Below are 19,209 nucleotides of genomic sequence, written 5' to 3' on the forward strand. Positions count from 1 at the left end.
TATTGACATGGACAGTGGCTGGGCCACCACATTCAAAGAGTGCTTTTCTCTGGCATCTGGCTCTAGGTTTTTCCAGTGAGCCAGGTCCTGGGACCCCCTCCAACTTGTCTATCACCCACAACTCCCAATTCCAAATCCCCCCAAGTTGGCCCAGTGCCTCTCTCAGGGCACACAGGCTCCCCTCTGGTCCAGCTGCATGTGTCCTAACACAACGGGCCACACAATAAATAAAACACACCACCAGCGGGTAGTGGAGACAGACTGTGGAAATGGGAGAGCCTCCAGCTGGGGTGATGCAGCAGCAGACAGGTAGGTGTACCTCCTAACAGAGGCCTCATTTTGTATAGGAAAGAATTAAAACTCTTCCAGGTGGCGAGCACAGCAGAGGTGGGGGAACAAGGAAGTTGTGGAACAAGATCCAACTTCAAAACCCCCACATTTCTGCATATGGCAGCCCTAGCAGTTTAGGCTTTCCAGCGAGACCCTTTCTGATGATATTCTGAGGCCATCCAGGGCCTCTGTCGTGCATGTGCTTCTGTGTCAGAGGAAGAAGACTATTGCTGTGCAGGGCGTGATGTACTCCAGGCCCCACCGTTCAGCCTGCAGAATGGCCTGGGCTGGGACCTGGGACCGTCATGCCTGCAGACCCACTATAAGCAGTTCACTCAGTTCCTCTGAGTAGGTCTGTTCTGGTGCAAAACTAGAGTAACTGTCTTGCTGAGTCACCTCAGGGCTGGGGCACGGTCAGATGGGATGTGAGGTTCTCTAGGTTTGTGCACTGTGTAGGGCACTAATCAAAAGTCAGGAGTCCTGACTGCTATTGAAGTGCAGACGTGTTTGCATTTGGAGAAGGACAAGTGCTGACTGTAGCTGGGATGGGACAGGTTGTCTATGACCAAAGGTCAGCCTTTCCCTTGCCTGCAGTGGGGTGAAGAGAGAGGCATGATATGGGAAAGACAGGACAGAGAGGACGCAAATCAGGACGTGCCCATAGATGGTGACAGACATTGTCTGCTGGCCACAAGTGGGTGAGGCCCACCTATTATGTGGCTGGTTATTTCATTTGGTGGGAGAAGAGCCTGTGCAGGCTCCGCACCCAGCTCTGGTTTGCATTAGTAGACTGTGCAGTGTTGTTTCTTGGGCAGCTATGTCTTTTCGGAACAAGGCAGGCCACACTCTTCCACGTGAGATAGACAGCTAGGATATGTGGGCAAGAACGTGCCCCAGTCAGTGCCTGGGAGCAGTTCCTTCAGCTTGGGCAAACCTCTTTTGCTAGGTTTAAGGAGAAGCAGGAGCTGCTACCAGGGTTTGGATGGGCAGCTGCATGCTGTCTCTGCTCCAAGAGGTTGGAGTGGAGGAGGCTGTGGGCCTCCAATGTACCTGCGAAGGTCAGAGTCCAGCATTTTGTGGGTCACAAGAAGAAGCAGAGCGACATCAGCAACATGGACACATGGCTACTGTAATCCTCCTGACTGCTGCCGTCATCAGCTCATCTGTGGTTTAGAGCAAGTCACTGACCCTCAAGGGCCTCTGTGGACATAGCCAGCAGGAGATGTGAGGATGTGAAGACTCACCGTGCCAGTGTCCTGGGGATTCTGTAAAAGTCATGTGACATCATGAGTTAATGTTTGTACACTCAGAGATTGGGAGTCAGAAAGACCTCATTCAGAATTAAATGCCACCAGATAGTAACTTGTGCAAGTAGCTGGGGCAGATTGTTGTTCTCAGCTTCATAAAGATGTCTGTAGAATAAAGACAATACCACCTGCATCATTTTAGGATTAAATAATGTATAAAAAGGTACAAGACATGTGGTGAGTCTTTCATAGTTAGCTATTTTGTTATTATAGATGTTATTTTTATAATAGGAGAGACAAATTCCTCTAACTTCACACTCAAAAGTGTTGCTGAACAGCTGCCCTGTGCTGGGCCTGTGCTGGGAGCGGGGGTTCCGAGCCATGCCGTGCCCTCAGCAGAGCCTGTAAGTCTGGTGGGGAGACAGATCGGCCAATAGCAGCAGCAGCAGCAGCAGCAGCAATGGCAAGAATAACAGCAATGCCTGTGCAGCCGGGGAGTGAATGAAAAAGCGGTCAGAGTTAAGGCGCCCAGGAGCGGCAGCCCTCAACCCTGCCTGGGGAGGAAGGGGAGACTCCTGGGGAACCAGGGAGACTGAGAGCTGAATAGGCCATTATGCACAACTGTGGGAAGCACTGGTGTCAGGGGTGCCTGCTGCCTACAGAACCTCAAAGAAGGCTGCACGGCTAAGGTGGGACTTGAGAGAGACTCTGAAGAGTGAGTTGGGGGGAGCCTAGTGAAGCAGGAAAGGGCAACATACAAAAAGGCAAAGAATCAGTGAGGGTGTATGTTGCGAGCACGGGAATCTCAGGAGAAGCACAGGGTATGTGCAGGGCCATGGACGAGCGTTCTGGAAGCCGAGTAGGGCCCAGACATTTCCCGAGGGTGGTCGAGAGCTGGAGTGGTGACATCAGATGTGGGTTGTGTCCTGCACAAGTGATGATTAATTGAGAATGAAGCTGTATTGGGCCTTACCAGATGATAACTCAAATCCATAGACGGAAATGAAGAGAATCAAAAATGGTAAATAAGAAGGTTAATATAACAAACTGTAAATACATACTTCTCTCAGCTTTTTAAAAAGATATAAAATTGGAGGCGCCTGGATGGCTCAGTCAGTGGAGCGTCCGACTCTTGGTTTTGGCTCAGGTCACGATCTTGTGTTGTGGGATAGAGCCCCACATCAGACTCCAAGTGTGGAACCTGTTTCAGATTCTTTCTCCCTCCCCCTCTGCCCCTCCCGGCTCACAATTGCTCTCTCTCTAAAATAAGTAAATAAAATCTTTTAAAAAATGTATATATATATGTATATATATATATATAATTGTATAGAGTAATAATTATATATATTCATATATACTGTATAGAGTATATAATTGTATAAGTAATAATAATATATATTATATATATATATAATTGTATAGAGTAGTATAGCAACATGTTGATGGGTTTGTAACATCTATAGACACAGTGTGTACAAAATTAATAGCACCAAAAAAGGAGAAGAAAACAGAGCTATATAGAAGTAAAGTTTTTATATCTCATTGGAATTAAGTTCATATAAATCTGAAGCAAATCGTGGTAAGATAAGATGAATATTGTAAGCACCAAGACAACAACTAAAAAACTAAAAAAGTGTGGTTAAAAAAAAAAGGACATTAAGGGAATTGAAATGTCATGCTAGAAGATATTCTAAAGGCAAAGATGGCAGTGAAGGAGGAACAAAAAAGACATGACACATAAAGAAAACAAGAGGGGAAGAGGCAGATCTCATCTAAAGCAGAGATTGTCAGAATGATTTAAAAAAAAAAAACCCAAATCAAAAAAACTACATCCAACTGGAGGTGGTTCCTGACTTGTGATGTCCCCACTAATTTTTCACTTTATGATGGTGAAAAAGAATACATATGCAGTAGAAACTGTAGTTTTAATTTTGAATTTTAATCTTTTCCCAGGCAAGTGATATGTGTTAAGTTCCTGTCTCCTGATGCTGGGCAGGAGCAGTGAGCCCAGCTCCTAGTCAGCTGGGAGGCCATGAGGGCAAGCACCTGGTACACTTACAACCATTCTGTTTTTCACTATCAGTAGAGCATTCAATAAATTACATAAGATAGTCGACACTTGATGATAAAATAGGCTTTTTGTTAGATGATTTTGCCCAACCATATATTAATCTAAGTGTCTGAGCATGTGTAAGGTGGGCGAGGCTACGATGTTTGGTAGTTTAGGCATATTAAATGCATTTTGACTTATGGTATTTTCAACTTACGATGGGTTTATTGGGATGTAAGCCCACTGTAAGTCAGGGACAATCTGTATATGCTGTTTATAGGAGACAATTTAGATTCAAATACACAAATATGTTGAAAGTCAGAATGGAAAAATATACTGTGAGAACAACATGAACAGGAGTGACTATACCAGTATCAGCCCAAATAGGCTTTAAATAAAACAAAAAATTTTACTACAGATAAAGACGGACATTTTATAATGATAAAAAGGTTGATCCAGCCAGATGATATAATAATCTTAAATACATGTATAGTTACTAACAGAGTCCCAAGGTATAGGAAGCAGAAATAGGCAGAATTGAAGGGAGCAATAAACAATTTAATAATAATAGTTGGAAACGTCAGTATCAGACTTGAATTAATTGATAAAACAACTAAGCAAAAGACCAACAAGGATACAGAGGACTTGAACAACACTGTGAACTATTTAGAACTAATAGACATCTATAGACCATCATTATCCCAAACAAAAGTAGAATACATATTCTTCTCAAGGCATATGGAATATCCTCCAAACAGACCATATGTTAAACCATAAAACAAGCATCAGAAATGTAAAAGGATTGAAATCATACAAAGTATTTTCTTCAACTAAAATGGAATTAAGTTGGAAATCAATGACTGAAAGACATTTGAGAAATGACAAAGAAACATAAAAAATTGGTCTTACCTCAGTGAAAAACTTTTATGCTGCAAACAAAAAAAATACCATCAAGAAAGTTAAAAGTACACAGAATGGGAGAAAATATTTGTTAATCATATATCTGACAAGACATTTATATCCAGGATTTACATAAACAAGCCTTACAACTCAATAATAAGAACACAACACAAATGTAAAAGTAAGCAAAGGATTTTGAATACGTATTTCTCCAGAGAGGCTGTGCAAGTGGCCAATAAACACATCCAAGTTTGCTCAGTGCCACTAATCATTTGGAAAATGCAGATCAAAATCACAGAGATAGCATTTCACACCCACTAGCATGGCTGTAATAAAAAATACAGAAGTGTTGGTGAGGATCTGGAGAAGTTGGAACCCTCATACCTTCCTGGTTAGACTGTAAAATGGTGCAGCCACTTTGGAAAACAGTTTGGCAGTTTTTCAAAATGTCAAACACAGAGTTACCATATGACCCAGCAATTCCACTCTATGCATTTATCCAAGAGAAATGAAAGCACACATCCACACAAAGATTTGTACACGAATACTCCAAGCAACTTCATTTATAATACTCCCAAACTATGAATAACTCAAATGTCCATCAGCAGTTGAAAGGAAAAACGAATTGTGGCATATCCGTACAATGGAATAGTGCTCAGCAACAAAGGAGTGAGTTATTGACACATACAACATAGATGAGTCTCAAGATCCTTATGGCTACTGACAGGAGCCAGTCACAAAGATGACAGAACGTACAATCCCACCTTAGGGGATACCCAGAATAGGCAAGTCTATAGAGACAGAAAGTAGGGCAGGGTTGAGATGTGTGTGTTGGGATGTGTAATAGGGAGGGAATGCTAATAGGATTTCCTTTGCGGGGAGGGGAAACATTTTCAAAGTAGATTGTGGTGACGGTTGTACAACTCTATGAGTTTATTTTTTAAAAAACCCAATTGTCTACTTTAAATGGGTAATTTGTATGGTATGTAAATTATACCTCAATAAATCTTTAAAAAGGTAAGGAGATATAAGTGACAGCATCTGGATTTAACACCTTCCCTTTGATGGCAGAGACATGAAATGGCTTTGTATTCTGGCAGTGGAACCCATCAACTGGCCAGCATTTCTCGAATATCTCTGTCACAGGCAGAACTTCTACAATGCTGTAAAATACAGACTTGTGATCCTTGTCCTCACAGGAGGAGCTTGTTATTTAAGCAAGGGTTTGATTAGGAAATTTACAACCACAATTTGAAGGATTTGGGGAGGGTAAGTATAATCATAACAGACATCTCAAAAGAGGGAAACATTTGTGCTGGGCCTTTACAGATAGGTGGGCTTTGAATAGATGGTGGGGATTTAGAGAATTGTTTTCAAGTGCTCCATCCCTGTGCAACCCTCTCAGGTGCCTTCTGACGCCACCCACAAGCTATTGGGCAGCTCTAATTGCTGGGAAGTCATTCCTTGTATTACATATAATCTTTCTCCTGTTCATAATACTGTCTTACCAACTATGCTGAGTCTCAGAAATAATGTTCAAAATCATTAGCCATCAGGGAAATTCAAATCAAAACCACCTTGAGATACCACCTTACGCCAGTTAGAATGGCAAAAATTGACAAGGCAAGAAACAACAATTGCTGGAGAGGATGTGGAGAAAGGGGAACCCTCTTACACTGTTGGTGGGAATGCAAGTTGGTACAGCCACTCTGGAAAACAGTGTGGAGGTCCCTTAAAAAGTTAAGAATTGAGCTACCCTATGATCCAGCCATTGCACTACTGGGTGTTTACCCCAAAGATACAGACGTAGTGAAGAGAAGGGCCATATGCACCCCAATGTTCATAGCAGCATTGTCCATAATAGACAAATTGTGGAAGGAGCCGAGATGCCCTTCAACAGATGACTGGATTAAGAAGATGTGGTCCATATATACAATGGAATATTACTCAGCCATCAGAAAGAATGATTTCTCAACATTTGCAGCAACATGGACAGGACTGGAGGAAATAATGCTAAGTGAAATAAATCAAGCAGAGAAAGACAACTATCATATGGTTTCCCTCATTTATGGAACATAAGAAATAGGAAGATCTGTAGGAGAAAAAAGGGAAGAAGAAAGGGGGGGTAAACAGAAGGGGGAATGAACCATGAGAGACTATGGATTATGAGAAACAAACTGAGGGCCTCAGAGGGGAGGGGGGTGGGGGAATGGGATAGACCGGTGATGGGTAGTAAGGAGGGCATGTATTGCATGGTGCACTGGGTGTTATACACAACTAATGAATCATGGAACTTTACATCAAAAACTAGGGATGTACTGTATGGTCACTAACATAATAAAAAATTATTATAAAAAAAGAAATACTGTTTCATGTAATCCTTCCACATGAAAAAGTTGGTATCATTGTCCTTCTCTTTCTCCTCAACAGTATTTTCCAGATGAAAAAAATCTGGCCCTTAGGTATTATGTGACCTGCCCATGGTCCCTGTCCCAGATCTCATCCTCATGTACCCTTGCAGTACTGTCATTAGTGGATGTCCTTTCTTTCCTCTAATCCACACACAACATGTCTAATTTCTCCCGTGTGATAGTTAATAAAGGTGAAGATCTTTAATCTTTTTCTTCCTTTTAAGGCATCTTTTTTTCCCCCTGGGGTTAAACAAACTCCGTTGCTTAATCATTCTTCATTCAACATGATTTTGAGCTTATTTCCCATCTTGATCAACATTCTGTGATCAAATCTGTCAGGATTTTACTGAAGCATGGGCCTCAGAACTGAGATCAGACTCCTGTGGTCTGATTAGCCCCTGGAGTGTGGGACTTGACCTCATTCTTCTTCTGTACAGTATTTGTCAGTTGATGCATCCTAAGATGGCATTAGCTCTTTGGGCAGCCACATTCCTTTGTGGATTAAAATTCTTGCCAAGTTAGTTTCAGGATCTGAACAGGGGAACATTTTTAGAACTGAATAAAAATACCAGGTCTGCAACAGGGTCTGGATGAGGTTTGAACCTACTAACAGCAGGATGGCCTCATTCCACCTAGGACCAGCCTTATAAATAAAGAGGTGGCCATTTACATGGTACTCAATAAAATAGGCTTGGTGACTCCTAAAATCTCTCCTCCTAGAGCTCATTATTCTGATATCTGATACTTTTATTCCAGAATCCATTTCTTTGCCTTTTTCAGCTCTAGGGGCTACCTGAATTCCTAGGCCTACGACCTGCTCCGTCTTCAAAAGCATTACTTCATCTCTGCCTTCAGCATCACACAGTCTCCTCCTCTGATCCTCCTTCATCCCCCTAGAAGGCCCATGGTGACCACATTGGGCCCACCTGGGTGATCTAGGGTGAGCTCCCCATCACAACATCCTCAACATAATCATAGCTGCAAAATCCCTTTTGGGGTGACATTCACAAGTCCTGGATATTAGGACATGAACACCGTGGGAGTTATTATTCAGCCTACAGAGACAGTATTTCACAGATGTGATTAACTGTCTATTTCATGGTTTAGAAAGATCTATCTGGCAACAGAGTGGGAAAAGTAAGGCTGGAGGCCTATAGAGTACTTGGGAAGCTGCTAGTAATGAGAGGGTACACCTGGATCAGTGGCAATGGACAGAGAAGAGGATTTATGTTGGAGCACTCAGGAGGTATAGTCCACAGGACTTGGAGCCAGTTAGGATGTGGGATGAATGAGAGAGGAGGTGTAGAAGGGCTTAGGGTTTCTGCGCTAATCAGTTGGCTTGATGATGGTATCATTGATCAGTAGGGAGTACAGAAGAGGCAGAGAGAGCTTACTGGGCTTATTTGGAACCTGACTTTGAGATGTCTATGAGATAAGCAGTGAGTCCTGGTGAGCAGTTCGGTCTGCAGGTCTGGAGAGGAAGGTGGTGACAGCTAATTGGTATCCTGAGCACACAGGCAGCCCTTGAAGCCACAGTAGACCAGATGACCCAGGGGCTGTGTCTAGAATTAGAAAGAGCATAGAAGCTGCCTGGGAGACAATGGCTTCCACAGTTGGGAAGAAATAAGGGTGTGAGAGGAAGCCAGAGAGGCAAGGGGAGCACCAGCAGAGTATGTCCTGTGTTGAAGCAGAGAGTTGGTGCATTTGCACTCAAACAGAGCCCTTTCTCCCCTGAGGAATGGCCACTTCTTATCAAATGAAACCCTGCAGGGAAAGGGTAGAAATGGTTCTGTGTTTTTGCTTGTTGACCTTGGGGGCCAGAGGCTCTGGCAGGAAAATGGATTGTTTCTTGGACATTAGGCCCCCTCACTGAAACTAGTCATGGCTAATGGGACCCGTTTTGCTCTCAGGCTTGCCCTGGCAACAATTGAAAAGCTCTATTATTTGCCTTTCTGGGAACACTCACTGAGAGGCTTAAGGTTTTGGTGCAATGCAAAAGTCTCCTATTCTGAGAACAGTCATCCTCTTCGGGCCTTGTATTTCTATACAAGGGCCTTGTATAGAAATACTTCTGTGGGAGAGATCAGTGGCCATCAAGACTATTTTTTCTATATGTGTTGCTGCTTTTCTCTTATGCAGCTTCCTCCCCAGCCCTGGGGAAGAAGGAGGTAAGAGGACAGAGCAGGTGAATGTTGGCAAAATGTGTAAGGACAAGGCCTAACAGGAGAGGTGGCCCCTGAGAATAGGATAGGACTTTTGGTAGAACTAGGTAGTCAGGAAAGGGTACATTTCAAATGGAGGGATGGGCACGTTGAGATGGAAAAGCAGAAGTGAGCACAAAGTGTATAGGGGCAGGGCCCAGAGACTGGCTTAGCCGGAAGGAGTGCGTCCCTGGGCCTAGAGCTTCCGGGACACTGTCCTGGAGAGGAGATAGAGAAGGGGTTCTCTGGCCTTGCTCCTTCCTCTAGAACGAAGTATTGCTTCATGTTTGAATGGTCCTTATTTTCTTGTGTCCATTCCCATGTAATCCTCTCAGAATTGTATGCATTAAGGTGAGTGAATTAAACAAGCTCCCAAAGTCATGGCAGGCTTAGTCAGTTCCAGGATGGAAACTGAGGGAGAGGGAACTATTTGGTTGCTACTTACATGTCAGATGTCTAAATACAGGTTATCATTTAATCATCAGCTCTCCTAGGACAAGTGCTGTCAGCCTTATCTTGTAGATGAGGGACAGAGGTTCTGAGGAGGAAGCACCTGGTCTTAAGTGGCACTGTAGTAGGCATTAGGGCAGGGGTGGGGAGCTGCCCAGAAGCATGTCTGCAGGCATGCAATGTCAGAGGGAGAGGAGCTCCGAAGAATTACCACATGACAGTCACTTGACTTTACTGATGAAAGACCACAGTTCATAGAGGGAAACAAGGTGCCCAGTCAGAGGATGGGAGAGCTGGGGCACGAGTCACCTCTCCCAGCCCTATACTAGCCTACAAGGAACTTTTCTATACCTCAGCTTCCTGCACTTGGACCTTTGAAATGTTCACTAATGTACAGATGCTTTGAGGAGTCTGTAAAAGAAATATCAATTTAACCTTACGGCATTTTCCAAAATTATTTGATTGTCAGTCTCATCACTTGTCTTCCAAATCCTGTGGACCCTGCTTCAGGAGATGCTTCATGCCAGCAATCTGGGAAACGTAGGTCCACTCTCCCGGATCCTGGGAAGACCCTCTGATTTCTTGTTAATTAAAAATTAACTTGACTCACTTCCTTATGGTTCTGTCACCAGTGGAGCAAGGAAAAGGGAAAGACCTTGTCTTCCTGGCTTTGGTGTTAATTCTTCCTTCCGAAAATCCACAAAACAGGTTGGGCATAGAAAATGGTGAAATGTGTTTTTAGATCTTGGTGCATCACCTGTCGGCTGTGTCACCTTAGGTGAGTACTTAACCTGGCAGAGCACAAAGTGTGTGTCTGTAAAATGGAGCAATGGTGCCTTGCAAGGCTGCTCTGTAGATTACATAAGAATAGGCAGTGCACCTAGCTGGAGGGAACTGCTATTCCTTTCTCTGCAGCGAATAGCTCAGCTTTCTAAAAATGGTTTCAAGCCTGTTTCAAGTTGTTCACCTTGTAATTCAGATTAATGGGTCTTCCCCTACTGGTTATCATAACACAGAGCTCCAGCTTCAGGGAGAAGCTGTGGAAGGTATGTGGAGAGATGCCATGCTAGCCTTGTACCAAGCACACCAAAGTATGTAAGCCTTGCTTTCAAAGACTTCTCTAGTCTAGAACCCGCCCTAGAAGAAACCATGGTTTTGTAGTAAAAACTGACAGCAGATGAAATTTTGAAATCGAGATTGTCTTGGGAAACCTGGCCCTGTTGGCTTCCGTACCCACAGGCTGTTCAGTCCTAAAGCAAGACCCCTTCTGACTCCCCCATCCAGATGTCTTGTCAGCAGACATTACTCCAGAGCTCGGCTCCTCCTATTTCCCAGCTTTCTTCTTCGAGCTGCTTTGAGCTGAATTGTACCAATTGTGTGTCCCTTCCCCATGACCACTGGGTACAATTGTAACTCTTGCTGCTGGCAAGTTCTTTTGTCTGATGTCTGCAAGGTTCTTAATGGGGTTTCTAATGCAGTCATTCAGGAAGGAGACTGTCTTTCTGCCAGCTCCTTAGGAGAGGGAAGAATTTCCCTGTTGTTTGGGGATTATGGGTTACAAGGAGATACAAAGGAGTAGATGGAAAAGAATGTGCTGGGATATCAATGCCATATGTGTAAAATGGGAGCACCAGCACCTGACAGGGCTATGGTAGTTTGATGGGATGGGGTCAGGTCTCCATGGTAGACCACCTTCAAAGAGCAGGGGCCCCCTCTACTAGGCTGCCCACAGGCACCTCCCGCCTACAGCTTGTCCATGTGCTCACCTGTGGCCACACACACACATGCTAAGTATTAGCTTGCAGACCATGCTTTAAAGACTCCTAAGGCTGGGGCCCCTGGGTGGCGCAGTCGTTAGGCATCTGCCTTCGGCTCGGGGCATGATCCTGGGGTCCTGGGATCAAGCCCCACATCAGGCTTCTCCGCTGGGAGCCTGCTTCTTCCTCTCCCACTGCCCTTGCCTGTGTTCCCTCTCTCGCTGGCTGTCTCTCTCTCTCTATCAAATGAATAAATAAAATCTTAAAAAAAAAAAAAGACTCCTAAGGCTGCATTAGATGACTATTACAGGGCTAACTGTGTGCACTAACTTTCTTTTGTTGCCTTTCTCAATCTTCAGAGGAATGGGCACACAGAGGCTTGGAGCCAAACTGCCTGGGTTTGTTTATTTATTTATTTTTAAGATTTTATTTATTTATTTGACAGAGATAGAGACAGCCAGCGAGAGAGGGAACACAAGCAGGGGGAGTGGGAGAGGAAGAAGCAGGCTCCCAGTGGAGGAGCCTGATGCGGGACTCGATCCCAGAACGCCAGGATCACGCCCTGAGCTGAAGGCAGACGCTTAACGACTGAGCCACCCAGGCGCCCCAAACTGCCTGGGTTTAAATCCTGACTCACCACTTCCTAGCTGATGGGACCATGACCAAGTTACTTGATTTCTCTGTGCCCCATTTCATCTTCTATAAAATGAGGATAGAGTGCCGACCTCATCTGGCTGTGATGAGACGCATGTAAGGTAAAGGTTCAATAAATATTATTGTCATTACTTCCATTTTATGAAAGAAGAAAATAAGATTCAGAGATTAATAGTGGTTACTCTTTACTTAGCTACTAGTGGCAGAACTAACTAGGACATATATCTGATACAGTGATAGTTCTCTCTTTAGTATGCCAGCTGTCATTCATGGTCAGAGAAATGAATCCAAAACGGTAGGAGATCAGAAACTATAGAGTGACACTGGACAGTGTGTGTATGTGGTGGCAGGTCGGGAAGAGTGTTCCTGGGGGTGGGATTTGGTTCAGGGATACACAGCCTTGGACTTCCAAATTGCCCCAGGTTCTGTGCATAACCTGATTTGATCAAGGTCCCTCTGCAGTGAGAGCACTATTTCGGATTCCTTACTGCCCTCTGGTGGTAACAGATCACGTGAGACTCTTTCCCTGAGAGATGAAAGCAGGAGGCTATTTTGAAATTGGCTCTCCAGATTAATGAAGAATTTTGAACTTTTCGTTCCTCTGTTTTAGCCTTCCTGGCACCTCTGGCCCAACAGCATAAATTAGTTCTGGGTTTTGTCCCGTTATGAATTAATGAATAGTTTGCTAACTGCTTGACTCCAGTAAGTTACCTGCCTCTTAGGGATCTCCCATCCATAGACAGCATCTCAGGCTTACTCAAAGAGTCCGTGGTCTGTTCCAGCTTGTTCATTCTTATTTTCAGCAAACCACAAGGTGGCAGTACAAGGGTTTGTCCTCCTGTTTTCTCCCAAGGAGATGGGAGGGTAAGTCAGAGGAATCATGGTACATACAGGTTGGCTCAGAGCAGAATGCTAAAAGTTAGTCTTCCAAAGTTTCCAACATGGCCAGGCTCAACACTCAGGCCTGAGTCCTCAGCATAATTTGCCTGTATGTGTGCATTCTCTTTCTTATATGGCAAATAGAGACAAAATTTGTTCAAACTTCCTGAAAGCGTAACCTGAGGATTCATATTAGCTAGTGGGTAAGCATAAGATTTATTTTTATAATTAAGTTAAATTTGGGGGGAAAGTTATTATGTATTCACATACAAGTTATAAGAAATAATACAGAGAGCTGCCATGTACCTTTCACCTATTTCCCCCCAGTGACAGCATCTCATAAAACTATAGCACAGTATCACAACCAGGATGTTGACATTTATACCATCAAGACATGCAACACTTCCAGCACCCCAAGGATCTCTCATGTTGCTTCTTTATGGCCACATCCATGCCCCCATCTTAACCACTAACAATCACTAATCTGTTCTCCATCTCTATAATTTTGTCATTTCGAGAATATTATAGTGCTCACTTCAGCAGCACATATACTAAAATTGGAATGATACAGAGAAGATTAGCATGCGTAAAAAAGACACATGTTCCTATAGCGTTCCATATTTTTTTTAAAAAAAGAATGTTATATATTTTGCCATTTGCAATGACATAGATAGAGCTAGAGAGTATTACGCTAAGTGAACTAGGCCACAGAAAGACAAATACCATATGATTTCACTCATATGAGGAATTTAAGAAACAAAACAAACAAAAGGAAAAAGAAAGACAAACCAAGAAACAGACTCTTAGCTATAGAGAACACCCTGATGGTTATCAGAGGGGAGGTGGGTGGGGGATGGGTGAAATAAGTGATGGGGATTAAGGAGGGCACTTGTGATGAGCACTGGGTGTTGTATGAAAGTACTGAATCACTACATTGTACACCCGAGAATAATATTACACTGTATGTTAACTAACTGGAATTTAAATAAAATCTTTAAAAAATAAACATGAATATTATATAAATGGATTCATACAGTATGTAATACTTTAGGTTTGGATTTTTTCCACTTAGTATAATTCTCTGCAGATGCATCCAAGCTGTGTGTATATCCATGGCTGGTACTTCATTGGATGGGTGTACCAGTTTGTCTAACTATTCACTTGTTGAAGGACATCTAGGACATTTCCAGTTTTGATCTATTGTGAATATTAATCTATTTTGAATCTGAGCTATTGTGAATAAAGTTGCTGTGGGCATTCACGGACCGGTTTTTGTGTAAATGTAAATTTTCATTTCTCTGGGATAAAGGCCCAAAAGTGCAACTGCTAGGTATGGTAGTTTGTGTTTTTTGATTGATGGGTCCATTTCATCTAAGTTGTCAGATTTATATGTACAGAATTATTTGTAGTATTCTTATCCTTTTAATACTTGCAGGGTCCCCTGTTTCATTCCTGATAATGTGTGTCTTCTCTCTTTTTTCTTTGTCAAGCCAACTAGAGCTTGGTCAATTTTTAACTTTTTAAAGAATCAGCTCTTTACTTCATTGATTTTTCCCCTGTTCTTTTTGTTTCTCCTTCATTGATTTCTGCTCATTATTATTTATTTCCTTCTGCTTGTTTTAGACTTAGTTTGCTCTTCTTTAATTAGGGTCTTGAGGCGGAACATAGGTCATAGATTAAGACTTTCTTGTTTCCTACTGTATTCACTTACTGGTATACATTTCCCTCTCAGCATGACTTTAGCTGTGTCCTACAATTTTTTCTAAACATACATGCACTTTCATTTTCATTTGGTTAACTGGGTTTTTTTTCACATTTTCCTTAAAATGTCCTCTTTGACCTTGGATTATCTAGACATGTATTGTTTTGTTTCCAAGTGTTTGGATTGTCCTGTTTTCTTCTTTTTTTTAATTATTTTTAAAATTCCTTATTTAAATTCAATTCAGTTAACATATACTGTATTATTAGTTTCAGAGGTAGAATTTAGTGATTCATCAGTTGCATATAACACCCAGTGCTCATTACATCAAGTGCCTCCTTAATGCCCATCACCCAGTTACCCCCTCGCCCCACTCACCTCCCCTCCAGCAACTCTCAGTTTGTTTCCTAGAATTAAGTGTCTCTTATGGTTTTTCTCCCTCTCTATTTCATATTATTTTATTTCTCCTTGCCTTCCCCTATGTTCATCTGTTTTGTTTCTTAAATTCCGCAATGAGTGAAATCATATATTTGTCTTTCTCTGACTGACTTATTTAGCTTAGCATAATACTCCCTAGTTCCATCCATGTCATTGCAAATGCCAAGATTTCTTTCTTTTTGATGGCTGAGTAATATTCCATTGTTTATACATATCACTTCTTCTTTATTGATCCACCTATTGATGGACCTCTCACCTCTTTCCATAGTTTGGCTATTGTGGACATTGCTGCTCTAAACATTGGGAGGCAGGTGCCCCTTCAGATCACTACATTTGTATCTTTGGGTTATATACCTAATAGTGCAATTGCTGGGTCATAGGGTAGCTCTATTTTTAACGTCTTGAGGAATCTCCATACTGTTTTTCAGAGTGTCTGTACCAGTTTGCATTCCCACCAAGATTGTAAGAGGATTCCCTTTTCTCCTCATCCTCACCAACATCAGTTGTTTCCTGACACTAGTTTTAGCCATTCTGATGGGTGTGAGTTGGTATCTCATTGTGGTTCTGATTTGTATTTCCCTGATGCCGAGTGATGTTGAGCATTTTTTCATGGGTCTGTTGGCCATTTGTATGTCTCCTTTGGAGAAATGTCTGTTCATGCCTTCTGCCCACTTCTTGATTGGATTTATTGTTTTGGGGGTGTTCAGTTTGATAAATTCTTTACAGATGTTGAGTACTAGCCCTTTATCTGATATGTCATTTGAAAATATCTTCTCCCATTCTTCAGGTTGTCTTTTAGTTTCGTAGACTCTTTTCTTTGCTGTGCAAAAGCATTTTATCTTGATGAAGTCCCAATAGCTCATTTTTGCTTTTGTTTCCCTTACCTTTGGAGACGTGTCTAGCAAGAAGTTGCTGCAGCTGAGGTAAAAAAGGTTGCTGCCTGTGTTCTTCTCTAGGATTTTGATGTTTTTTTGTCTCACATTTAGGTCTTTCATCCATTTTGAGTCTATTTTTTTCTGTATGTGTAAGAAAGTGGTCCAGTTTCATTCTTCTACATGTGGCTGTCCAATTTTCCCAGCACCATTTGTTGAAGAGACTGTCTTTTTTTCCCAGTGGATATTCTTTCCTGCTTTGTTGAAGGTTAGCTGACCATAGAGTTGAGGGTCCATTTCTGGGTTTTCTATTCTGTTTCATTGGTCTATGTATCTGTTTTTGTGCCAGTGCCATACTGTCTTGATGATTACAGCTTTATAATACAGCTTAAAGTCTAGAATTGTGATGCCTCCAGCTTTGGTTTTCTTTTTCAGGATTGTTTTGGCTATTTGGGGTCTTTTCTGGTTCCATACAAATTTTAGGATTATTTTTTTCTAGCCCTGTGAAAAACGTTAATGGTATTTTGATAGGGATTGCATTGAATGTGCAGCATAGACATTTTAACAATATTTGTTCTTCCAATGCATGAGCATGGGATATTTTTCCATTTCTCTGTTCCTTCTTCAGTTTCTTTCATAAGTGCTCTATAGTTTTCAGAGTACATATCCTTTTCCTCTTTGGTTAGGTTTGAGATTTTCCAGCTATTTTTTTTCTTATTGATTTTAGCTTACTTTCATCATGGTCTGAGAACATACTTTGTATGATTTCCATTTTTTAAAATTGTTAAGTTGTGTTTTATGGCCCAGACTTATTCTTATGGTGTAAAAGTTTGATTCCCTGCTTTTAATTTTTTCAGAATTAGAATGGCTAGATCATATAATATAGTCTATGTTTAATTTTCTGAGTAATACACGGTTTTCTGTTGCAGTTGCATCATTTTACATTTCCATCAGCAATGCACAGGTATTCCAATTTCTCCACATTCTTGCCATGCTAATTATTTTTTGGTTTTTTGTTTTGTTTTTTAGATTTTATTTATTTAACAGAGAGAGAACGAGAGAGGGAACACAAGCAGGGGAAGTGGGAGAGGAAGAAGCAGGCTTCCTGCTGAGCAGGGAGCCCCACGTGGGGCTCGATCCCAGGACCCTGGGATCATGACCTGAGCTGAAGGCAGACACGTAACAACTGAGCCACCCAGGTGCCACTATTTTCTGTTTTTTTTTTTTTTAATAGCCATCCTAATGGATGTGAAGTGGTATATTTTGTCTTTCCCTAATGGCTAAGGACATTGAATCATTTTTAATGTACTTACTGACCTCTGTACATCTTCTATGGAGAAATGTCTGTTCAAGTTTTTGCCCATTTTTATATTATTTTCCTTATTTTGTTGTTGGAGTGTATAAGTTTTTTGTGTATTCTGAAAATTAATCCTTTGTGAGATATATGATTTGTAAATATTTTCTCCTCTTCCATTGGTTGCTTTTTCACTCTGTTGATAGTGTCCTGTGATGTACAAAAGTTTTAAGTTTTGGTAGAAGTCCAATTTATTTTTTCTTTTGTTACTGGTGCTGTTAGTGTCACATCTAAGAAATCATTGCCAAATCCAATGTCATGTAACTTTCCTCCTATGTTTTCTTCTAAAAGTTTTCGTTTTCTAGCTCCTATACTTATGTCTTTGAACCATTTTGAGTTAATTTTTCTATATGGTATAAGGTACAGGTCCAGCTTCGCTCTTTTATGTGTGAATATCCAGTTTCCCAAAAACATTCATTGAAAAGACTGTCCTTTCTTGATACCTTCATCAAAAATCATTTAATCATTTATGTAAGAGTTTATTTCTGAGCTCTCTATTCTGTTCCATTGTTCTATATGTCTGTCTTTATACCAGTACTGTTCGTTACTGTAGCTTTGTAGTAAGTTTTGAAATTAGGAAGTATGAGACCTCCAACTTTGTTCTTTTTTTTTTTAAAGATTATTTTGGCTATTCAGAGTCCCTTGATATTTCATAGGAATTTTAGTATAGGTTTTTCTATTTCTTCAGAAAGGACACTGGGTTTTCATAGGAATTGCATTGTATCTGGAGATCATTTTAGGTAGTATTGTCATCTTAGTAATATTCAGTTTTCTAGTCTATGAACGTGGGATGTCATTTATTGTCACCTTCTTTAATTTCTTTCAGCAATATTACATAGTTTTCAGTGTACTGGTCTTTTACCCCCTTGATCAAGTTTATTCCTAAGTATTTTAATTTTTCTTGCTATTGTAAAGTTTCCTTAGTTTTGTTTTGGATTTTTCAATATTAGTGCATAGAAATGCAACTGAATTTTGTGTGTTAATTTTGTGTTCCACAAAAAAAATTTTTTTTTGCTGAATTGCTAATTTATGAGCTTTAACACTGTGTGTGTGTGTGTGTGTGTGTGTGTGTGTGTGTATTTGGGATATAAAGTCATGTTATATGTAAACAAAGATAATTTTATTTCTCCCTTTTCAATATTATTGCCTTTTTTTTTTCTTCTTGCCTATTTGCTCTTGCAAGGACTTCCAGGACTACACTGAATAGAAGATGTAGAAAGTGGGAATCCCTGTTTTGTTCCTATCGTGGGGGAAATACTTTGACCACTGAGTATGATGTTAGGTGCCGGTTTTTCATATCATATTGAAGAAGTTTTCTTCTACTGCTGGTTTATTGAGTTTGTTTTATTTTAGTGAAGAAAGGGTGTTGAATTTTGTCAAATACTTTTTCTGCATCAGTTGAGATGATCATATGTTCTTTCCCCTTCATTCTAGTAATTGATTTTACTGAATCAGTTTTCACTTGTTTAACAATTATCACATTCTGGGAATAAATTTCATTTGGTCATGATACATAATCTTTTTAATATGCTGCTGAATTCAGTTGGCTAGTATTTTATCAAAGGTTTTTACAACAATATTTATAAGAAATATTGGTCTGTAGTTTTCTTCTATTTTCTGTGTAGTTTGGGTGTCAGGGTACTCCTGGCTTCACAGAATGAGTTAGGATGTGTTTCCCCCTCTTCAATATTTTGAAAAGTTTGAAAAGGATTTGTGTTCATTTTTCTTTAAATGTTTGGTACTATTCACCAGTAAAGCCATTTGGTCCTAGCTTTTTGTTGTTGTTGAAGGTTTTGACTACTGATTTAATCTCTTTACTAGTTATAGGTCTATTCAGATCTTTTATCTTTTCATGACTCAGTTTTGGCACATTATGTGTTTCTAGGAATTTGTCCACTTCATTTAAGTTAACCAATATGTTGGCATAAAAATGTTCATCACATTCTTTTTATATTTGTAACCTCAGT

General features: G+C 41.1%; 1 protein-coding gene and 1 pseudogene across 1 annotated transcript in view; both read left to right on the forward strand.

The window, feature by feature from the left end:
• Window positions 1-269: 269 nt before the first annotated feature.
• The window catches only part of LOC123791756 (uncharacterized), a 149,956-nt gene continuing 131,016 nt past the window's right edge, over window positions 270-19,209 (forward strand). Inside the window, exons 1-4 of the mRNA XM_087864921.1 lie at window positions 270-309; window positions 9,078-9,106; window positions 10,569-10,635; window positions 12,804-12,864. Of these exons, the coding sequence (XP_087721047.1) occupies window positions 270-309; window positions 9,078-9,106; window positions 10,569-10,635; window positions 12,804-12,864 (197 nt within the window). The remainder of the gene's footprint in view (window positions 310-9,077; window positions 9,107-10,568; window positions 10,636-12,803; window positions 12,865-19,209) is intronic.
• Window positions 13,407-13,504, forward strand: LOC123792020 (U6 spliceosomal RNA; annotated as a pseudogene).

Source organism: Ursus americanus, chromosome 10 (assembly GCF_024610735.1).
Source record: "Ursus americanus isolate L20-20 chromosome 10, mUrsAme1.1.p, whole genome shotgun sequence".
Lineage (NCBI taxonomy): Eukaryota > Metazoa > Chordata > Mammalia > Carnivora > Ursidae > Ursus > Ursus americanus.